The sequence below is a fragment of the Sapajus apella genome, unplaced genomic scaffold (assembly GCF_009761245.1).
Source record: "Sapajus apella isolate SASKATOON/1434 unplaced genomic scaffold, GSC_monkey_1.0 scaffold22, whole genome shotgun sequence".
Taxonomy (NCBI): domain Eukaryota; kingdom Metazoa; phylum Chordata; class Mammalia; order Primates; family Cebidae; genus Sapajus; species Sapajus apella.
In genome coordinates, this window is record NW_022436962.1 from 6,182,267 (window position 1) to 6,201,210 (window position 18,944).

At 51.2% G+C, this 18,944-nt stretch overlaps 1 protein-coding gene across 4 annotated transcripts in view; it reads right to left on the reverse strand.

The window, feature by feature from the left end:
• Positions 1-1,271: 1,271 nt before the first annotated feature.
• SYT2 (synaptotagmin 2) overlaps positions 1,272-18,944 on the reverse strand; it is a 113,419-nt gene continuing 95,746 nt past the window's right edge. For 2 of the 4 annotated variants that reach the window (XM_032288775.1, XM_032288774.1), the window contains exons 2-9: positions 16,500-16,700; positions 15,392-15,558; positions 13,670-13,789; positions 13,030-13,197; positions 12,530-12,697; positions 11,000-11,117; positions 9,870-10,003; positions 1,272-7,598 (exon numbers count right to left, since the gene is read on the reverse strand). In XM_032288775.1, the coding sequence (XP_032144666.1) occupies positions 7,392-7,598; positions 9,870-10,003; positions 11,000-11,117; positions 12,530-12,697; positions 13,030-13,197; positions 13,670-13,789; positions 15,392-15,558; positions 16,500-16,683 (1,266 nt within the window). In that variant the 5' untranslated portion in view covers positions 16,684-16,700 and the 3' untranslated portion in view covers positions 1,272-7,391. Of the gene's footprint in view, positions 7,599-9,869; positions 10,004-10,999; positions 11,118-12,529; positions 12,698-13,029; positions 13,198-13,669; positions 13,799-15,391; positions 15,559-16,499; positions 16,701-18,944 lie in introns of all 4 variants that reach the window. The other 2 variants (XM_032288772.1, XM_032288771.1) reach the window with 1 other exon arrangement.

Sequence of the window (18,944 nt, forward strand, 5' to 3'; positions counted from 1 at the left end):
TTTTCTCAGCCTTGTGTTTTCTGCCAAGCGGAAATCCCTGGTCACTGACTTGAGGAGAGGTCAGGGAGGGAAGATTCTTTTCCTCTGCTGTCAGCCAGCTGTTTGTAGCCCGAGCAGCAGCAGAACAAACACACTTGATGTCATGGTTGAAGAATTCAGTCCTGTCCTGGGGCCCAAAACAGAGGCAAAGAACCATGACCGATGTAAAGGATTCCTAGACTGCAAATAAATATTTCTCTTTCTGTCCCCTGCTGGTTGTGGTAAGGTCTGCAGAGACAGTATCACCTAGCCATCATGTGGTCCAGCCTTCTTGGGGGCAAAGGAGAAGGCCACTGCCTCTGCATTAGCAGAGTAAAAAGCTCACATTCTCAGCCAGGAGACCCTCAGGTGACAAATCCCAGTCCTGCTGAAAGGCTCATGCCCCTCACCCAACCCAGGCCACCCACCCTCCCCAGCCTCAGGGACTGAAGCAACAAGACAAGCTAGATGGTAAAGGATCTGGGCTCACGCTCCCCCAGGTGGGCAGCTCCTGTCCCTGGCTTGCCTTCACTACGCCTCATGCTGTTGAACCTGATGGACAAGCACAAGTCTAGCCAATGGTGCTCCCGGGGGACATGTGCTGGTGTAAACTGACAAAATGGTAGCTGCTGGTCTGTCCTCAAGGAGAAGAGACAGATGGAAGTGGGAACTCAAGGAGTTTTACTCTTCCCTGGTCTTTGGGGCAGTGTTTTCTTCCCTTTCCTTAAAAATTCTGAAGCCTTATCCCTGGTCCCTAACATCTTTGCTTCAGAAGTTTTAAAAGACATTTCAAGTTCTTTGCAAAGAGACAATTGAGGACTTTGTAGAAATTCTTTTCAAATTCCCATTTCCCAGGGCCAGACTCCCTCTTGTCACTGGGCTCAGACTGTGGCTGTTCCCTAAGGGAATTCAAGAGTATAGTCCCCACCACCACCCTGCCCCACCCAGCTTCTCAGACAGTGTTCCTCGGCACCACCATGCTCCCCGCAATTCCACAGGCCTGGCATGTGTCCTCAATCAGGAGATGTGTGGGCCCCAGCAACCACCAGAGTGCCAGTCTGGTCTTCATCCACCTCCAGGAGAAAGGCACCTCAGCCCCTTTTGCTGCTTCCCTGAAGGGAGATTCTGGCTAGAGGCCAGAGCCTCAGCCCCATCTCATCACCCTCACCCACCATACTGACCCTCACAGGCAGCTCCCACTCCCTCACCCCCACCTCAGCGCAGCAAAAACAACCAGAGACACCCCCCACCCCCAGGTTTCTTTCAGCTCATTTCTTTAATAAGGAGGCGCAGCTCATTACAAAATAACAATTTGACAAGAGATCAGACAAGAACAACAGAGTCCACATAAGGGGGATGGAGAGCACTGCCAAGCAGAGGTGGGGAATGGGGCGGGGTGAGGACTGTACATGTGTCCTTCCTATGGAGACAAAGGCAGGGCTCCTGGTGGGGTGACCTGGGTGAAGGCAGGCTCTGCCAGGCCCTGGTTTTGAAGTTTCCAGCCCTAGGGTTTTCAGAAAGCAGCAAATCAAGTCCTTAGATGGGCAGTAGTCAGGGCGGAAGGGTCAGCATCTTTGAAGAGCCCCCAAAAGTCCTGAGCTCTAAGGCAGGCGGGATGGAGGAACTCTTGGCACCCCGTGCACACTGTTCCCATCACCTCGCCATACAGACTCTCTCAACTCTTGCCTCAATTTCTGTCTCTGCTGTGGGTGTGGAGAGTGGGAGGTCCCCAGAGAGAGCTGGAGGAAGCAAGACATGTCTTCACTCGTCTAAGCATCTGATTCCAGCCTGCTCTGAAATGGTCCCCTCCACCCTCTCCACTCTTTCATGTCCCAGCACAAAGGTCCCTGGGACTTCTGTGTGCTCACGAGTCGTGGTTTGTGAAGGGCAAGCCTGCCTAGGCACTTCGGGCCTCATCGAATGTGCCCTGCCTGATTCCCCTCCTGTTCTCTCTCTTCTTCCTCATACTCATCACAGTTGCCAGGCCTAAGGCATCCTGGGCTCTTCCCATGCATTACTGCCCTCAGGCACTCGTGGGGCCAGGGGCTGCAGGCAGTGGGGCTACCTATCCCTCTCAGTTCAACAGGATGACCTGGGGCCTCAGAAGCTCCCAGGCCTCTCTACTCACCTCTCTGCTACTTGGTGCAGCTGGCTGGTGCTGCTCTGGGGAGCAGGTGTGAAGGTCAGGGGGCTAGGTTCACACCTGCTCTGCCCAAACCTCTGACCCTCCCTCACAGCTGAACCTGCCTGCCCCACTCTCAGAGGAGCCCTGGTAGCCCTGAGGTTGCCCCGCTATTGGGCTGCTTCTGTCAGACTGCAGGACATGCGAGGGCAGAGCATCAGCCCCTGTGTTCACCGGCTTCTCCCTGAGTCCCTCCTCCATCACCACCCATGGACCCTGAAACCACAGAGGTAAGCAGGGATGGTTCTGTCACCCCTGGCTGGGCCACTGACTGGCTGCTCCTGAAAGTCCTGGTTACCTCCAAAGGGGCCCCAGGAAAGATCCAGAACCAGGGAGTCCCACTGCTGCCTCACCCAGAATAGAGATGGAGCTAACTGTGAACCCAAGCTGAGGAAGCCAGCTCGGGCAGGGACAGCCTGGGCATCTCCTAAGGCCCCACTGGAAGCCCTAGACACTGTCCATTCTCATGACACAGGGCTGAGGGAGGAGGGGGCGACAACAGGTGAGCCCTTCACAAGTGTTCTGTGGGGAGCCAGTCAGAGGGACACGGGGGCTCCTGGGAGGAGCCTAGGGAGGCCCAGTCTCCAGCAGGAAACCCCCTTTATGGCTTTTCAGTGAATTCAGACAGTGGGAGGAAGGGGCACACCATACACATACACAGGACACGGAAGCAACTGGGATGCCAGATACCAGGGTGGACACTGCACCGGGCCCCGAGGTTGGCTCTGCAGACAGGTGTGCAGCAAACAGGCCTTCAGAGCGACAGGGTCCTCCAGCATCTCCCGTGGCAGGGCTGGACCAGAGCTGGCACCGACTCCCGCCTGCTGATGGCTCCCATGGGGGGTTTTCCGATGGGAGGAGACAGGGGTGGGGCTGGGGGACAAAGACTTTACACGACATAAAATCAAAGAAACAGCCTCAACCAGTTCTGTAAAACAGGTTTGCGGTTGGGAGATCAAGGGGACTCTCAGCGTTGCCATGCGGCTATTTACAGAAAGTTGTAGACATGCATCTTGATTAAACAAGATTCTCTTCATATGCTTCTAGGTAATTATCTTCTTTTATATATAATTAAATACACATGGAGGGGACAGATGAGGCTCAAATGGCTTCAGAAGGTTCTTATCTTGTCGCTTAAAAAATAAATTCATGTGTCTTCAAGTCACAGTGTCCCCTTCTCAATATTGCAGTTCAAAAAACTGGTTAAGTCAAATCCTTGGGGTTCCTGGCCCCCTGGGACCGAAGGGAGAGGGGAAAAGTCATAGGGTAGCATCCCCAGACACAATGCAGGAGGACCAGTTGAATTTCAGATAAACCACCAATTATATTTTAGTATAATATGCCCCAACTATTGCCTAGGACATACTTACACTTAAAAATTGTTCCTTATCTGAAATGCAAATGTAACTGGCCATCCTGTATTTTTATTTGCCAAATCTGGCATCCACAGCATGGGGCTCCGGGCCACCAGAATCAGTACTTGGGACTCCTCCCTGCCTGCCACTGCCCAGGGCTCTGAGAGAGCGCCCCAAACAGCTTTAGGTGGGAGGGACAGAGGAGAGGGAAGGGAAGGGGCAAAGCAGAGGATGTGAGGGCAGTTCCTGGCTCAATCTCTTTCTGTCTTTGAGGGGGAGGGGACACCATCAGGGACAGGCTTTCTCTCTCTGAGGTTGGGTGAGACCCAGGACTTAGATGCCTTATGAATTAGCCTAGGACATTAAGGGAACACGGAAGCTCTCACTCCCCAATCCCAGGGAGGTTTTCAACCTCTTTGCTATCACCCATCCTTGCCCCCACCCTACTGCATGGAGGCAGGTTTCTAAGAGAGCTGGTTTTACCCGCAGGAGGGCTGTAGCGACCCCTCTTCTCCCTCTCGCTGAGGCCTTGGGCCAGCAAAACATGCCACACTGATTCCGCAGAGACACAAGTTATGTATGCTTTCCTAGGAAGAAAAAAAGATCAGGATCTGAGGCTGCGGCCTAATCCCTGCTGCCTCATCCTCCAGCTGAGGGATTCCAGGAAAGTCACTTCGCATTCTTGCCGAGTATCTGCCTACTGCCTGGGATTGCCCCAGCGTTCTTTACCCAGCCTCCCCCAGGCCTGTTTCCGCTTCCCAAGAGCACAAAAATCTGCCTCTAGCTCTGGCAGAGTTAGCTTCCCTTCTGGAACAATTATTCCGGGAGGAAGAAGAGAACGAGCTTTCAGACCTTACCCCAGTTTCTGGTGGGATTAGGTTTGGGTTTTCATGGTCTCAGCCTCTCTAAAAATCACCTCTATACTACTTTCCTCTCTCTGGAACAGACCTTGAGATGGAAACTCATAGCCCCAGAGGCGTCCAGAACTCCTTGCTAGCCAGACACCCGAACTCTAGATCCCGCTTAGTGCCTACACCCCAGTACCCTGACATCCCCAGAAATAAACCAGCCCAGCAGTGAGTGAATGGCATGATGCCCTGTGGTTTGAGCTACATCAGCCCTCAGGTGTGGAAAACTACAAGCAGAAGCATGTTCCCACCAAGCCCATGGACCAAGACAGATGATGCCATCCGCTAGGTGGCACGTCAGGACCAGCTGGGACCTGGGGAAGGCACTGCTCCCCACAACCACACTGGCTCCACACTGGTGCCAAGATTCAAAGTTACTCAGCAACCTGTCCCCACCCCTCAAGGCTGCTCACTAACAGTGGGCTCAGAGTAATAAAATCCAGCCCTCGTCACCAGGCACATGGACACCCAGACCATCAAAGGCTCCTACCATTGCCTTTCCTCCTGGTCAAGGAAGTACAAATCTTGGGCTTTGGAAGGGCTGAATGAAGTTCATGAGTGGAAAAGAATCCCAGGTGGTAGAAGGTGGATTGGGAAAGGGGAAAGGAATAAAGGTAGCAGGGATATCGACAAGGGGGTCTCTATGAGTGAGTCTGTGGGATATGGGTAAGGAGAATGAGTCTGGGGAGAGACCCTGAGAAAGCACCAAAATCCCACAGCTCTGGGGATGGGAGAAGAGTCCAGTGATTTCTGATGTCCGTATCAGGAAATCCTACTCTGTGGCCACCCAGCTTTCTGAAAGCACCCGATTGTCCCACAACTCTCTACCATGACCACACCTTTGGCCCCAAGGACCACAGCTCATAATCCTGATCAGAGTCTTACCTTCCCATCGTTAAGTGCACACGTACACACGTACACACACACACACACAGCCCAGTACAAATGTAACTTCCAGGTACCACTAACAAGACAAAGAAGGATCTCCGAGAGACAGGCAGGCTCTCCAGTGTGTTTCTGGTGGGGGTATTCCCTCACCTCCCTCACTCCTTCAGCCAAAAAACAAAGCAAAACCAAAAGCCCCTTCCCTATTTTTAAAATAAAAAGACACTCTGCACCTTCTTCATGCTGGATCCTCAAAGCCTTATTCCCTCAACACCATCCGTCTGTCTCAGGTGTCTACAGGAAGCTGAAGTGGCCCAGATGGGGCAGCATGGAAATGCTGCCATTTGTGCTGGGAAAGAGATACTCAGGCTTCTGGAGAAGCCGTGAGTCTTCTGTGGTGAAAAAAATGGCAAGGGCCTAAGGGCTTCATGGATGGAAGAGAGAGGCCAAAGGAAGGGAGGCAAAGAGGGCTGGCCTCTGGCCACAAGGGGACCTCACTCTCTTGTCCAGGCTGAAGGTTTGGAGGAAGACTCGGTGCAAACCTGACTAACATATATATGGCTTTTATATCAGGGCTGGGGACAAAAGGTGAACAGGGAATAGGATACAACTGAGCACGGTCAGAAACCCTGGCAGGTCTCCTCTGCTACTCATTTGGAATGGATGCCCTTTGTTTTTTAGCTTTCATAGAGAGAAGTCCCCCAGTGGTAGGACAGGGCCTCCCCATAGGTCTCCCTGGGCCACTCCAGCTACCTATCAGCTCTCCAGCATGGAGGGCAGAGGGCCCAGGAAGCAAGGAGTGGGAGTTTGGGGGAATTCCAGTGCTCTCCTATATTTCATCCCAGGAAATATCAGACATCTGTCCCCCATCCTCTTCTTATCATCCCCTTCTTACCTGGACCTCAGGGCAACTAAGAACATTTAAACTTTCCTTTTAAAGTCCTATGGCTCTGCACAGATAACGTGTCTTCAGACAGTGTTGCTCCACTTAAAACAGAAGCAAAAGCACGATGGGGAATAAATGCAAATGAACCAGACTGCTTATATTATATTCTGGAAAAGGAGAAAGCATCTGTGTTTCCCACTGGATGGGATGAAGATCCAGGAGTTTAATTTTAGTCTTTCTGGTCATGGGACTTCTGTTTCTTCAAGGTTCGATATTTACTGTCAATAAGAGTGAGATTTTGGGACAGAGTCCCTGTCAGAGTCTGACCAAATTAGTGAATAGTGCATATCCATGAATGTCCCAGGAACCACACTTCTGGGGAAACCATGACTGGCAGGAAGAAGTCTTTGATGGCATCAGGGCTTTGGTCCTAGTTCTGGACACATCCAGTCTTCACATCTTTCTGCCTCCCAAATAGCCACCAACAGGAGTATGAAAGCTCCGGCATCTGAGCAGGATCCTGAGACTTTGCCATAGATGAGAGATCTCCCACTTAGTGGACTTCCTTCATATCAGGGTCCCCAAAGAGCCTTCTTTTCCCACACTTCACTGTCCATGGCTCATTCCAGGAATGAAGAGAGATGCTCAAAGACACACACACACATACATACACACCACACACACACATACATACACACCACACACACACACACACAGAGACACACACACACACACACGCACACACATGGATCATTGGCCACTGTGATGCCTTCCCTGTCAGGAAGCAGGATGTGCCGCCATTTTGTTGGTCCAGAAGGCTCAAAAAACAGGAAGTGCTGCAAGTTTGTGCCAGTAGAGGGCCTCGCTTGGGGTGAGGCAGATGCGAAGCTTTGAAAGAGTGGGGGACACTGTGACAGGGCATGCAGCAAGGGCAGCTCCTGGGACCATGAACAGAGCCAGGCTTGTCTTTGACCTCTTAGGGGACTCTCCTCACACAGCCACCAAAGGGAAGTTGGTCTTTAAAAAGGGAAAAACAAGGACACAACCACCAACAAATTAAAGGAGAAAGAAAACCTCTAGGGTCGCATAACTGAGGTATTGATAGCTCTGGATCTTGTCAGTGTCCGTGAAAGGTGTGGGGTCCCAGCTGCCGCTGTCTACTTGTTCTTGCCCAGGAGTGCATCCACCTCCTCCTCAGGCTTGAGCGAGTGCCACTGGGCGATGGGCCTCCGGGGGTTGGCCAGCATGTCGGACCAGTGCCGCAGCTCTGTGCCCGTGGCATTGCTGCCCACAAAGATCTTGCCTATGGCTTCGTTCTTGCCCAGCTTGTCATAGTCCAGCACAGTGACCACTACCTGGACTTTCTGCGAGAAAAACAAACGAGGGAGGGAGTTGGCAGGCTGAGACATGGGATCCCGTGACCAAATTTCTCCTCCATCAACCTCTATGACAAATGATCAGGAAGGAAAGGCCTCCCAGGGCTCCTTGGTTTCATCTCTGCTCCAGTGAAGACTGAATTGACATGGAGGCAGAGGCCACCCCTTTGGCAGCCTTTGTTTCTACCACTGGATATTTATTAAGGTTGTACTGTGCTCTAGACACCGTGTTAAGCACTTGTATGGAGAGAAGAGGGAAGGAAAAATGAAAAGATGAATTTCACCTCAATGAGATCAACAAACACGTAATTGAAAACTCACAACATGAAGTGATAAAGGTTATACTAGAGAGATAGAGGCACAAGGTACTGTGGAAACTCAGAGGAGGCAACAGTCCTGCTGGGGCCAAGCAGAAAAGGCTTCACAGAGGTGACTAGGACATGAAGTCCTGAGAATTTCTCTAGGAAGAGAAAAAAGGGAAGAGGATTCCCGGAAAACAGATTAGCTTGGGTAGAGGCATAGACTTGAGAGTGCATTTGCATCTGAGAAACATTAGACATTCAGTCACTGAGGTACAGGGGAAGGAGCAGTGAGGCAGGAAATGAAGCGGCAGAGTATGTTGGGGTCAGCCAAGGAGTTTGTGTTTTTGTTTTTTAGGTAAGCAGTAGGGGACGCCTGAAGACTTTAGGAAAAGGAGTGTTGTGGACATCTGAGAGAGACAGCAAGCGAGCCCTGGTCTTGAGGTGGAAGATTAACTGGAGGAGGAGTGGGCTGATGACAGGGAGGACACCCGCTGGGGGATGCTGGAGGTTCTGGGAGGATGGATCCCAAATACCTGAACCAAGGCAGGGACAGTGGGGATGGGAAGTCAAAACCAGGTTGGACAGGTATTCAGGGAGAGAATCAAGAGCACCTGATGTCAGCTGAATTTGCTCAATGGTTGATGCCTTTTTCCCCTGTGACTCCAGCCAACTCAGCTTTGTCCTTTAGGACCAAGCTTTCTCTGGGAAGCCTCATCTGAGTTGCTTACAGTGCTCTGCTTCATGCACATTGAAGCTGTTGTCTCACTGTGCTTTACTGGACTGTTTACTGGTGCCTTCCTGCTGCGAGGTCCTTGAGAGCAACAACTGTGTCTATTGCACACTTAATTCCCCATCCCTTAGCAAGTGCCTGGCACTTAGAAAATGCTAAGAAAAGTATGTTAGATAAATGAGAAAGAAAAAAGGAAATAGCACATCTAAGGTGATGCCCAGGTTTCTGACTTGGGCCACTAGGTAGATGATGGATTCTGGGCCATTCACTGAAAACAGAATTCGGATGAAACAGGCTTGTCTGGGAAGAGGTAGGGAGAAGAACATTACATTGGTTTTAGGCATATTGAATTTGAGACACCTGGGCCAGGATGCACTAGAGCTAAAAGTCTCCGTAATGGGGACTTCTCTTGGATTAACATTATCGCTGAGCTGCCCAATGTTCGCCTGAAGTACTCCCTCAGTAGCATCATACACATCTCCATAGATGACAGTACCAACTCTGAAGATTCTCTTGCACCCTTGTGCCCCAAGCCCTCCTGGGGGGAGGAGAGATGGTGGGATCAGCTCACTACAAAGAAGGAGAGACCAAGACTCCATGGGAATCCACCACTCTGCAAGCCTTCAGCTGCACCTGACTTCCCACCCAAATGGGGGGGGGGGGGTCTTTTCCTCCCCATATCCAGATCCCACTCATACCCAGAAATGCTGAAAACCAGACCTCATCTCCAGCATTTACAGAACTTGCTGGTGAGAAGGAAGGAAGAGTACAGAAGGCTGGAAGGGTAGAGGGAAAGCGAAGAGGAACAGGTCAGATGGGTAGATAGGAAGGTCCTAGAGAGCAGCGGACGCAGGGCAGGGACGGCCAAGGCAGGGTGTGGCTGGAGAGGGCGGAGGAGGTGGCCACTCCCACCCTCTCAGCCAGCTCCAGACCCTTCTGGCACCTTTGCTATACCCCCATACACCTGTGCGCATGACCACAGTCCTCAAAGTCCTAAAGGAATGATATGCAGAATTTTTGAATTAGTTCATGTTTTTTGCCTCAGAAAAGGGGAATCCCCAGAAGAAGCACTTGGAGGCCCCAGCCAGGCACCATTAGACCTCGAGCCTCCCCCCACCCAAGCAAGGCTGTTCTGTGATCTCTGGTGAGTCCCCTCTCTTCAACACCCCCATACATGTTTGCCTCCCCAACCCCTGCTCCATGCCCAGGACCTGAAGGCTCCAGCACCTGAATCTGCTCAAAGGGGATCTCGAAGCTGAAGGACTCGTTGAAGTACGGGTTCAGGGTCTTCTTCTTCACGGTTGTCTTCTTCTTCTTGAGCCGCTTGCCATTCTGCATCAGGTGGATCTTCACATAGGGGTCTGCGGAGGGAGAATACCAGCCCCAGAAAGGTTCCCCTTAGTCCCCCGCCCTCCTGCAGAATGTACCAAGTTCTGCCCAGAGCATCAGTCAAGATGGGCTCTTCATTCTGCTGAGACCAGGCCCTCAGAAAGCCCCAAGTCACGCCATCCAGTTCAAAGGTGGCACAAAAAGCTTCACCTCAAGGACCAACTCTGACCAGTTGGTGGTGGCTTCCTGAAGCATTGGGTGGGGGACATTTCTGAGTGTAAGTAAGGCGTTGTGAGGAAGAGTGTGGGGATTGGCCTGTGATCCTGTACTAGAGAGGGGCGGGGAGTACTGAAGTCAGGACACATCTGCGGGGTCATGATCTCAATCCAATCCTCCTAATCCTACAGATGAGAAACTGAGGCCAAAGAATGGAAATGACCTGCTCGAGGTCACACAGCAGGTCAGTGGCAGAGCCAAGGCTGGCACTGAAACATGCTGGTTGGAGCCCATGCCCAGTGCTGATTCTCCGGGAAGGCGGCTGAGGCAGCAGGCTTCACCCCCCAGAGCCCTGCACCATGGGCCAGCGCCCTTCACTGCCAGGTAAATGTGATATTCAGAGCATCTTCCACCGCCTTCCCTCCCCCTCCTCTTTCCAGGGCAGAGCGAGCAGAGCCTACAGCCTCTTCTAGAAACGCGTCTAGCTTTGGGCAAAGCCCTTCCCACTTCCCTGGGAGAAGTAAAATCTTAAGCCACTAACTCATCTGGGGATGAAATTTCTCTGATCCTTTTTCTCCGTAGCCCACAGTGCATGGCTAGAGAGTGCTGGGAAGGCAGCTCTGATGGGGACAAGGGGCCCTTGAAGAAAAGGAGGGGCTGGGAAGCCAGGGCTCCCCTGCTCCTTGAGGAGACATCTTGGTCCCAGGGCAGCAAAGCATTCCTCCTCTCTGGAGTGTGCAAACTCTGGGACTCAGTGCTGACTGACTGGCTCGCTGGTGCCACCCAATGGCAGTCAGAAGCTCTGCGCGTACCTGAAAGGCCACCCACGTCCATCTTCTTGAGGTTCTTGGCCTCCAGGATGCAGACAGTGAGCTTCCCGGCCGTGGGCACGTAGCGCAGGGAGGTGCAGATGTCGCCCAGCTTCTCTGGCTGTCCAGGGGGGAAAGCAGGACTTAGGTCATCTCAGCCATCCTAGTGCCTCTCTTGTGGCTGACCTGTTTCCTGCTAAAGTTAGCAAGGCAGTGGTGTGTTCCTGCCTCCCTCATCAGTCCCCGTATCTGTGATGGCCAAGAAGGTCTTCCAGCATCTGCCCTAGGGGCCCGTAGACACAGTGCAACAAAGCCCCTGAAAGTGACAGGCTGGGACCTCGCGGGCTGTGGGCGGAGGATGCTGGCAGATGAGGGGGTAGAGGACAGCTGCAGTGGCAGGACCGAGGGAGGGATCCCTGGGTGGATCTGGGATCTGGGAGGTTGGGAGTATGTTTGTGCTCCTACCCCAGGCCCTGGTAAGGTGGGAAGGGGTGTGAGAAGCGGGTGTGTTAGCCACCTGTCCACCTCCAAGGGCCCTGGGGGACTGAATGTCTCGGAAGCCTTCTTTCCTTCATCACCTCCACCCACCAAGGTCTCTGTGAACCATTCCACTTGCAGAGTGATTTGTGGTTTTCAGAGCAATTTGCATCCCTTCTTATGTTACTATCACTGCAGCTCTTTCATGTAAATAAGACAAGAATTCTTTGTAACCAATGAGAAACTGAGGTTCCCAGAGGCGGATGGTTTGCTCGAAGTCATGAACAATTTAGCACTGCAGGCGGGCTGAGGACCCAGGCCTCCTAATTCCTAAGGCCAGCACCACACTGCAGAGTCAAAACTGCTCAGAGTCAGAGCCACCCAGCCCAAGACTGACCACATTGCACAGGTCCTGGTTCAGGCATGCTGAACCCCCTACAAGGCACAGGGGACAAAAGGGACAAAAGGATGTCTTAAGCTTCCCCACTCAGCCTTCCATCACTGCCTACAGTGTGCTGGGTAGCAGGGCCTTGGCCAAGACAAATGATTGATGCCCAGAAGGAGGAATGGCCAAAATGGAGTTTTAGGTACACAGCAATTGCTCAGCAAATATTTAGTGAGTCCATGGATGGATGCTGCAGCAGTTCTGGGAGGACAAGTCCCCCTGCTGAGTATCCTTCAGAACAAACATGAGCTTTCCTTATGGGTAAACTGAGGCACAGAGGCATGAATCGCTGGCCTTAGGTAATAGCAGAAGCTTAGGAGTAACAATAATGGTATTTTTATTTATGAGTACCTACCAAAATACCAGTCACTACGCTAGGTGCTTTACATAAGTAGTGAATCCTCATCTGTAAAAAAAGACTAAAAGGAGGGAACCTGCGTCCAAAGAGTGTAAGCAGCTTGCACAGGGTCACACAGCCAGGCAGTGTGGAGCTAGGGTCCTGACACAGGTCACCTGCCTCCAAAGCCCACCCAATTTCCAACATGCCAAGAGGAAAAAGCCCACCTCTACATTCGTCCTTCTGCCCAATCTGGCCTCATCTCTGCTCTTACCTCCTCCTTCTCCCCACCTTGCAGGTCTCTCCACTCCTCGATGGGCTGGCCAAGGTCCACCGTGTTCATAGGTACCTTTACCTCTCCAATGATGTCATGTTTGGAGAAGCGGTCAAAGTCGTAGATGGCCATCACCAGAGTTTTGCCCCCGAGCTCCTGGTATGGCACCTGCAAGGCACAAGCAGAATCAGAGGGGGCCAGAGCAACTCATGCACCTCCAAGGGTACTGTGGGCAGGTCCCTGGGCAGGGGTCTCTATTCCAGCCCATAGGGTCCCGGTTAGTGTATGGAGGCAAAGAATACGCAGGGCTTTGGGGGAGCAGAATGAGAGCGGGGCTTGGGAGGGATCCTGATTCTCCAAAGAGGCTGGGGAAGTTCTGCAGTCCAGGCTGCCATTGTTCCAGGCTGAGCCCTGGCTAAGGACCAAGGAAAGGTCTGTAGAACTCAGCAGAGAATTGGGATCAGGGAGGGAGCCGGGGTCACCCTTCCAGCCCTCATCACCTTGAAGGTGAAGGTTTCGTTGAAGGCAGGGTTCAATGTCTTCCGATGGACTTTGGTCTCATATTTCTTCTTCTTGTCTGGAAGGAGGAAGACCTTGACGTAAGGGTCTGAGGTGCCTCCCATGTCCAGGGCAGGCAGTTCAGCAGCCTGCAGAACGCCCACAGTAAGCTGTGGAGAGAGATGAGGAGAAGAGGGCCTGAGTCTCAGCACTGCTCCAACACGATTGGCCCCAGACCCAGCTCCAACACGATTGGCCCCAGACCCAGCTCCCACCAATTCCTTCCCAGAGAGGGCAGCAGGGGCAGGGGGATCAGGGGAGGCTGGTGCTAGAGGGGAAGGTTGGTCTCCATTTCCATCCCAAGAAATTTGGAATGGCATTTAGGGAACCGGAAGTTGAACGAGAAATTGCTTTGCCCAAGGTTGGTGGGCAGCCTAATAGCATAATCAACCTGGAACCTTGCCCAAAGCAGGCTGGTGGCCACCCCAGCATCGATGTCCAGAGAGAGCTATAGGCCCTGCAGTTTCCAGCCTCCCTCACCCTATGGAAAGGAGCAGCCCCCACACACCTCGGAGGGAGCTGTTTCTATCCCCCTCCCACCCAGCTCCCAGTTCCCCACTCTGCCCAAACAGCCCTGCATACCTGATTAGCCTGAAAATCATAGTCCAGGGAAAACTGCAGTTTGCCCAGGTTCTCTGGCTCTTTCTCCTCCTCCCCTTCACCTTCCCCCTCAGTCAGGCCTGTCTCTGCATCATCGTCATCCTGTGGGTGCTGGGGGAGAGAGAGAACAAGTTAAAGGGGAGAACAGAGCAGCCTGGCTTGGCACAGGGTGACGGGAAGCCAGCCCCTCTGTGCCAGCCCCTGACTCAGAGCTGTGTGTGGTGGGGATAAGAGGGAATGTGGCCCTGCTGTGGGACCCTCCTTCATGCCCATCAGAACCCCAGGCAGCCCCACTACCCCAGCCCTGTGTTTGAGACGTGGCTCTGGTTTGGGCACCGCTCTCCTCCCTGTGAGGCACAGTGCGCTAAGGGACCAGGCCCTGTGCCAAGTGCTTCACAGCTTCTGGAGGCAGGGGTGGGAGTGGGATTTGCTTCCCTTGTAAGCCTTCTCCCCAGCACTTTCCCCAGCTCAGGCCCCACACATCCTGGGCAAGACATACCAGAAGTACGGTCCAGGCAGACAGGAGCAGAATGAGCCCACAGAGGTGGAGAGAGAAAGAAGAAAGCGATGTAAGAGAAAATCCTGCAGCTCAAACCAGCCCCTGAAGTCACCACAGCCACTCAGCGAGACCAGGCTGGGCTACACCCAAGTCATCCTGGAACCCCTCCCAATGCACACTAGCACACACTGCAGGTTCCTTTTGGACACACACACACACACAGGCCACTTAGATCCCTGGCTTCTTGAGATCAGGCTCTTCCCTCCATATGGATTCCTTGAGAAAGAGATTCCTCCTAGTCACCACCAAAACAAACATGGGGAAAAGGGAAGCACACAGTGGCCTCTACAGACTTAAAAGAAGAAAAGGAGGTTTCTAGGCTGACCAACATCAAAAGACTGGGGAAAATAAATGAAATCATCACATGATTAATGATAGATTCCACTTGGCTCAGTCTGGGTGCCTCAGGGCCACTCTTCTGCCTCATTTGATTCCCACCCTACAACCAGTTAGATGCCTCCCGTGAGATAGCATCCTTTAGCCTCTGGCAGGAAAACACATGTTTCCTGATGGTGTCTTGCTGGTGGGGGGGTGTCTCTTTCCAACATTTTGTCCCAGTAGCCTCATTGGGGGGTCAATATTTTGTTGTCCTTCACTGTCTTTTGAGTTCATGCTAACACAGGAATAAGGTTCCCACTTCTCAGGGGCCTCCAGGTAAATGGTGTTACACTAGGGATATAATCGAGAGAGCTGAGGTTCTTTTTCTTTTTCTCTTTTTTTTTTTTTTTTTTTTTTTTTTGAGTTTTGTTCTTGTTGCCCAGGCTGGAGTGCAATGGCAAGATCTTGGTTCACTGCAACCTCTGCCTCCTGGGTTCAAGTGATTCTCCTGCCTCAGCTTCCCCAGTAGCTGGGATTACAGGCATGCACCACCATGCCCAGCTAATTTTGTATTTTAGTAGAGAAGAGGTTTCTCCAGGCTAGCCGGGCTGGTCTTGGACTCCTGACCTCAGGTGATCTGCCTGCCTCAGCCTCCCAAAGTGCTGGGATTAGGGGCATGAGCCACCATGCCTGGCCTGAGAGAACCGAGTTTTAAGGAGGGGAGCTGGTTTGGCTGTGGAAGACCAGGAGCCTCTGCTTCCCCTTTCAGTATCAGGAAAGCCTAGGCTAAGCCCCTTCCAGTCCCCCTCACAACCAGTGTGCCCTACCTGACCCCCTTTCATGTCCTTCATGTTCATGGCATTCTTCATGCCTTTGCCTTTCTCCTTCTTGTTCTTCTTCTTCTTGCAGCAGCACTTCTTGCAGATGCAGAAGCAGCACGTAAGGAGCAGGAGCCCAGCAACCACAGCAATAGCGATCAGGGCCCAGGGTGGTACTGCCCACACAGAGAAGACCCGGGGTCAGCAGCGCCATGCCTTGCAGCCCCAGACCCCGTAGCACTGGCAAAAATGGGTCAGGAATAGGACTGCCCTCCCACAATGCCCACACCACACATTTTAAAAACCACACACCCATGAGTGATTTGCATGTAAGTTGCATACACTTTGCATGCCTTTTCATTAATACCTTGCCTTTTTTTTTTTCCTACTGCCCTTGTTGGTATAGCCTGCCGGCTGACAGGTATCAACCAGCTGTATGCATGAAAGAATATCAGTTTAGCTCTATTGAGTTTGACTAGTGTGATCTACGGAGGAGCGGCTCATACTGCAGAGGATGGGATGATGCTTATCGGTCCCTTGGCCTCCATCCCTTGTGCCAAGTCTTGAGAGGGCTGATGCATAGCCCGATGGGCCAAGCTCTTTAAGATTGAGTCTGGACCTAGACCACTGCTGGGCTTTGCAAAACCCAACTGTTTGGGGATGGGCTCTGGGCTGCTCTCCGTGGTTCTGAAGCACCATCTCCTACCAGTGTGGCTGCTCCCCATTAAACTGCATCTCTGGTGTCTCCTATACAGCCTCTGCCAAGAATTCAAAAGCAGCAGGGGCTTTTATTTTCTGTCTTCCAAAATAAATGTCAAAGTGTTATTGGCAAACTTGAACAGTGACTTCTGTTTCATATTTTTCGTCTCCTTTTGGTTTCATCTTTGGACAGTTTTTTAAATTATAAGAACTTTTCTTCCCCTGAGAAGTTGAAGCCCATAAACCCCCTTGTTTGCTACATTAATGGCAGACCCTACTTCCCCCTCCAAAAATCCAGCCTGAAATCTGAGCATTAGGAAAGAGCACAGCCAATCACATCCCAGTGGTGTACCCACCCTTTCTCACCCCTCTCAGACTCTATCCTTGCCCCACCTTTTCAGCCACCAGGTGCACTCACAGGGAATCTTGTTGATCTCATTGAAAAACTTCTCCTTCAGTTTGGCAAACATGTCCTCCTGGCTCTCCCCAGCACCCCCACTCTCAGTGGAGTTGGAGTTGTCCACGGGTCCGATGGGCATCGTGGCGGTGGTGGTGGCAGGAGCCACAATGGGCTCCTGGTTCCTCTTGAAAATGTTCCTCATGGTGGCAGAGGGGACAGCTGGGGAATGAGAGGGGAAGAGGGCAGGATGAACATCCCAGAGGTCATCTTCCCCTCAGAAAGCCCAAAGGACCAGGAGAAGCTCTTTATAGATCGAAGATGTTTTGCACAATATGAACAACTGTTGTAAAACAACAATAATAGACATCATCCAGTTAGTACACAGTCAGCCTGGGCAGCATAGCAAGAACATTTGAACTTTTTGTTTTTTAAATTAGGCATGGTGGAAGCTGAAGTGACAGAGGATCACTTGAGTCCAGGAGTTTGAGGTTAGTCACATGAGCTATGAGTAACTAAGTAAGATTCTGTCTCTTTAAAAAAAAATAGTACATTATGTGTCAGGCCCTATGCAAAGCACTTTCCATGCATTGTTCATCTAATCCAAACAACAACCTAATGGTTTTTGTTGTTTCCATTTAACAGAAGGGGAAACAGGTTCAGAGAGGCTAGACAGTTTTTCCAAGGTCACTTAGCTGGAAGCTCTGAAACTGAGGTTTGAACTAGTCTGCCCAACTCCAGAGCGTGCACTGCTCTCCTGTATCTCTCATTTAAACCTAACGTCACAACTCTAGGAAGGAGACAAGGTTTTGCACTGAGAGCTCCTCTTTCAACCTCTCTCCTTGACTTCCAAGGATTTTCAGACATTGCTCTGTCTAGATTCTCTGCCTATCTCCATGACACTTGAACTCTCATCATCCCTGACTCCAAGTCCTCCTCCTGCCCTCCAAGACTCTCTCCTCAGCCCTCAGCGCTTTCTTCACTGGGTCCCTCAGTGCTCACTCGGGGTTTGTTGACCTCTCCTCTAGGAAGACAGCACCCGCATCTCCATCTCTAGCCCTTCCTCCCTGGTCTACTCCGTAGCCCCTGCCCCACATGCACCTGCACACTAGCCTTCCTGCATCAAAGATGCCATGTTTATTAATAACACAACCCAGACTTACTGTCGAAAGTTTGAGGGGAGAGAGAGAGAAAGCCCTCTTAATTCTATCATCCAGAGACAACTAGTATTTGGGGCAGTCTATGCTGGTATTTTTCTGAGTATGTTTTACATGATGAGACCATACTATATATAGGTTTTTTTTTTTTGAAGATTATTTTACATAAAACTTCATCATAAGCCTTTTCCTTTGTTAAATTTTTTCTTTAAATAGCTACTACATGGTAACACCATAATTTGTTTAGCCATTTCACTATCAGACATTTAGGCAGTTTTCAACTTTTTGCTGGTTAAAAGCTGAGCATACATGTTGTTCTTCATTTAAGGTCATGTTCTTATGAGCTTCCAAACTCTGCCCACTGCATTCTGTCCTCTCCACCAAGCTCTTTCTGCTTCTCGGGGCTATGCACTCATTTCTCAACTGAAGTCCCATGAGGGCAGATCCTGTGCTGGCAACAGCACCCCTCATGCCAAGCACACAGTAGGCACTCAGGAGGTATTTGTTGACTGAGCTGCTCTGAGGGAACATAGCAGTGTACACCCACAGATATTCTAGGATGCAAGGATACACAGCACAACTCCCTGACGCATCCATTTTACTGAATGGCAGTTTACAGTATTTTCAAATTAAAACAAGCTGAAAATATAGAGTAGGATGCATACAGCACAAGAATTTAAAGAAAAACGTGAGACTTTTCTCACTGCATGCTAGGGATGAGTCATCTCTCCTCTGGACTCAGGCTTCCTCTGAAGGAATGTTTTAGGAGCTCTGAAGTTCTGTCCCTTTCTTTAAAAACCTGCTGAGATCCCCTCCCCAGCCCTGGAGACTGTTCCAACCTTAAGTACTTCTGGTAACCTGTACATTGATGCAATGCATGTTTATTCACCAAGCATTTATTAAACTCTTACTACATGACATGTTGAAATAGTCTTGACCCCAAAACTGAGTTTGAAATGAAAAAACAAGGTGCACTGGACTTCCCCTCTGGGGGCAGAGAGATGGATCGAGTTTGGTGAGAACTTCAAGGAGCCACACCAGGGGATCAAGAGGAGCGTCCAGGCCTTCACCATGTCCATCTCGCCTCACTTTCACCAAAGCGTCTAGGACTCTGTGACTTTTTTAAAGCAGCTTTATTGAGATGTAATTCATATACCTTATAAACCACCCATTAAACTGTACAGTTCAGTGGTTTTTATTGTATTCACAGAGTTTGTGCAACAATTAGCAGTCTCATTTAGAACATTTTCACCACCTCAAAAAGAAACCAGGTCCCATTAGCAGTCACTCCCATTCTCATCCTCTTCCC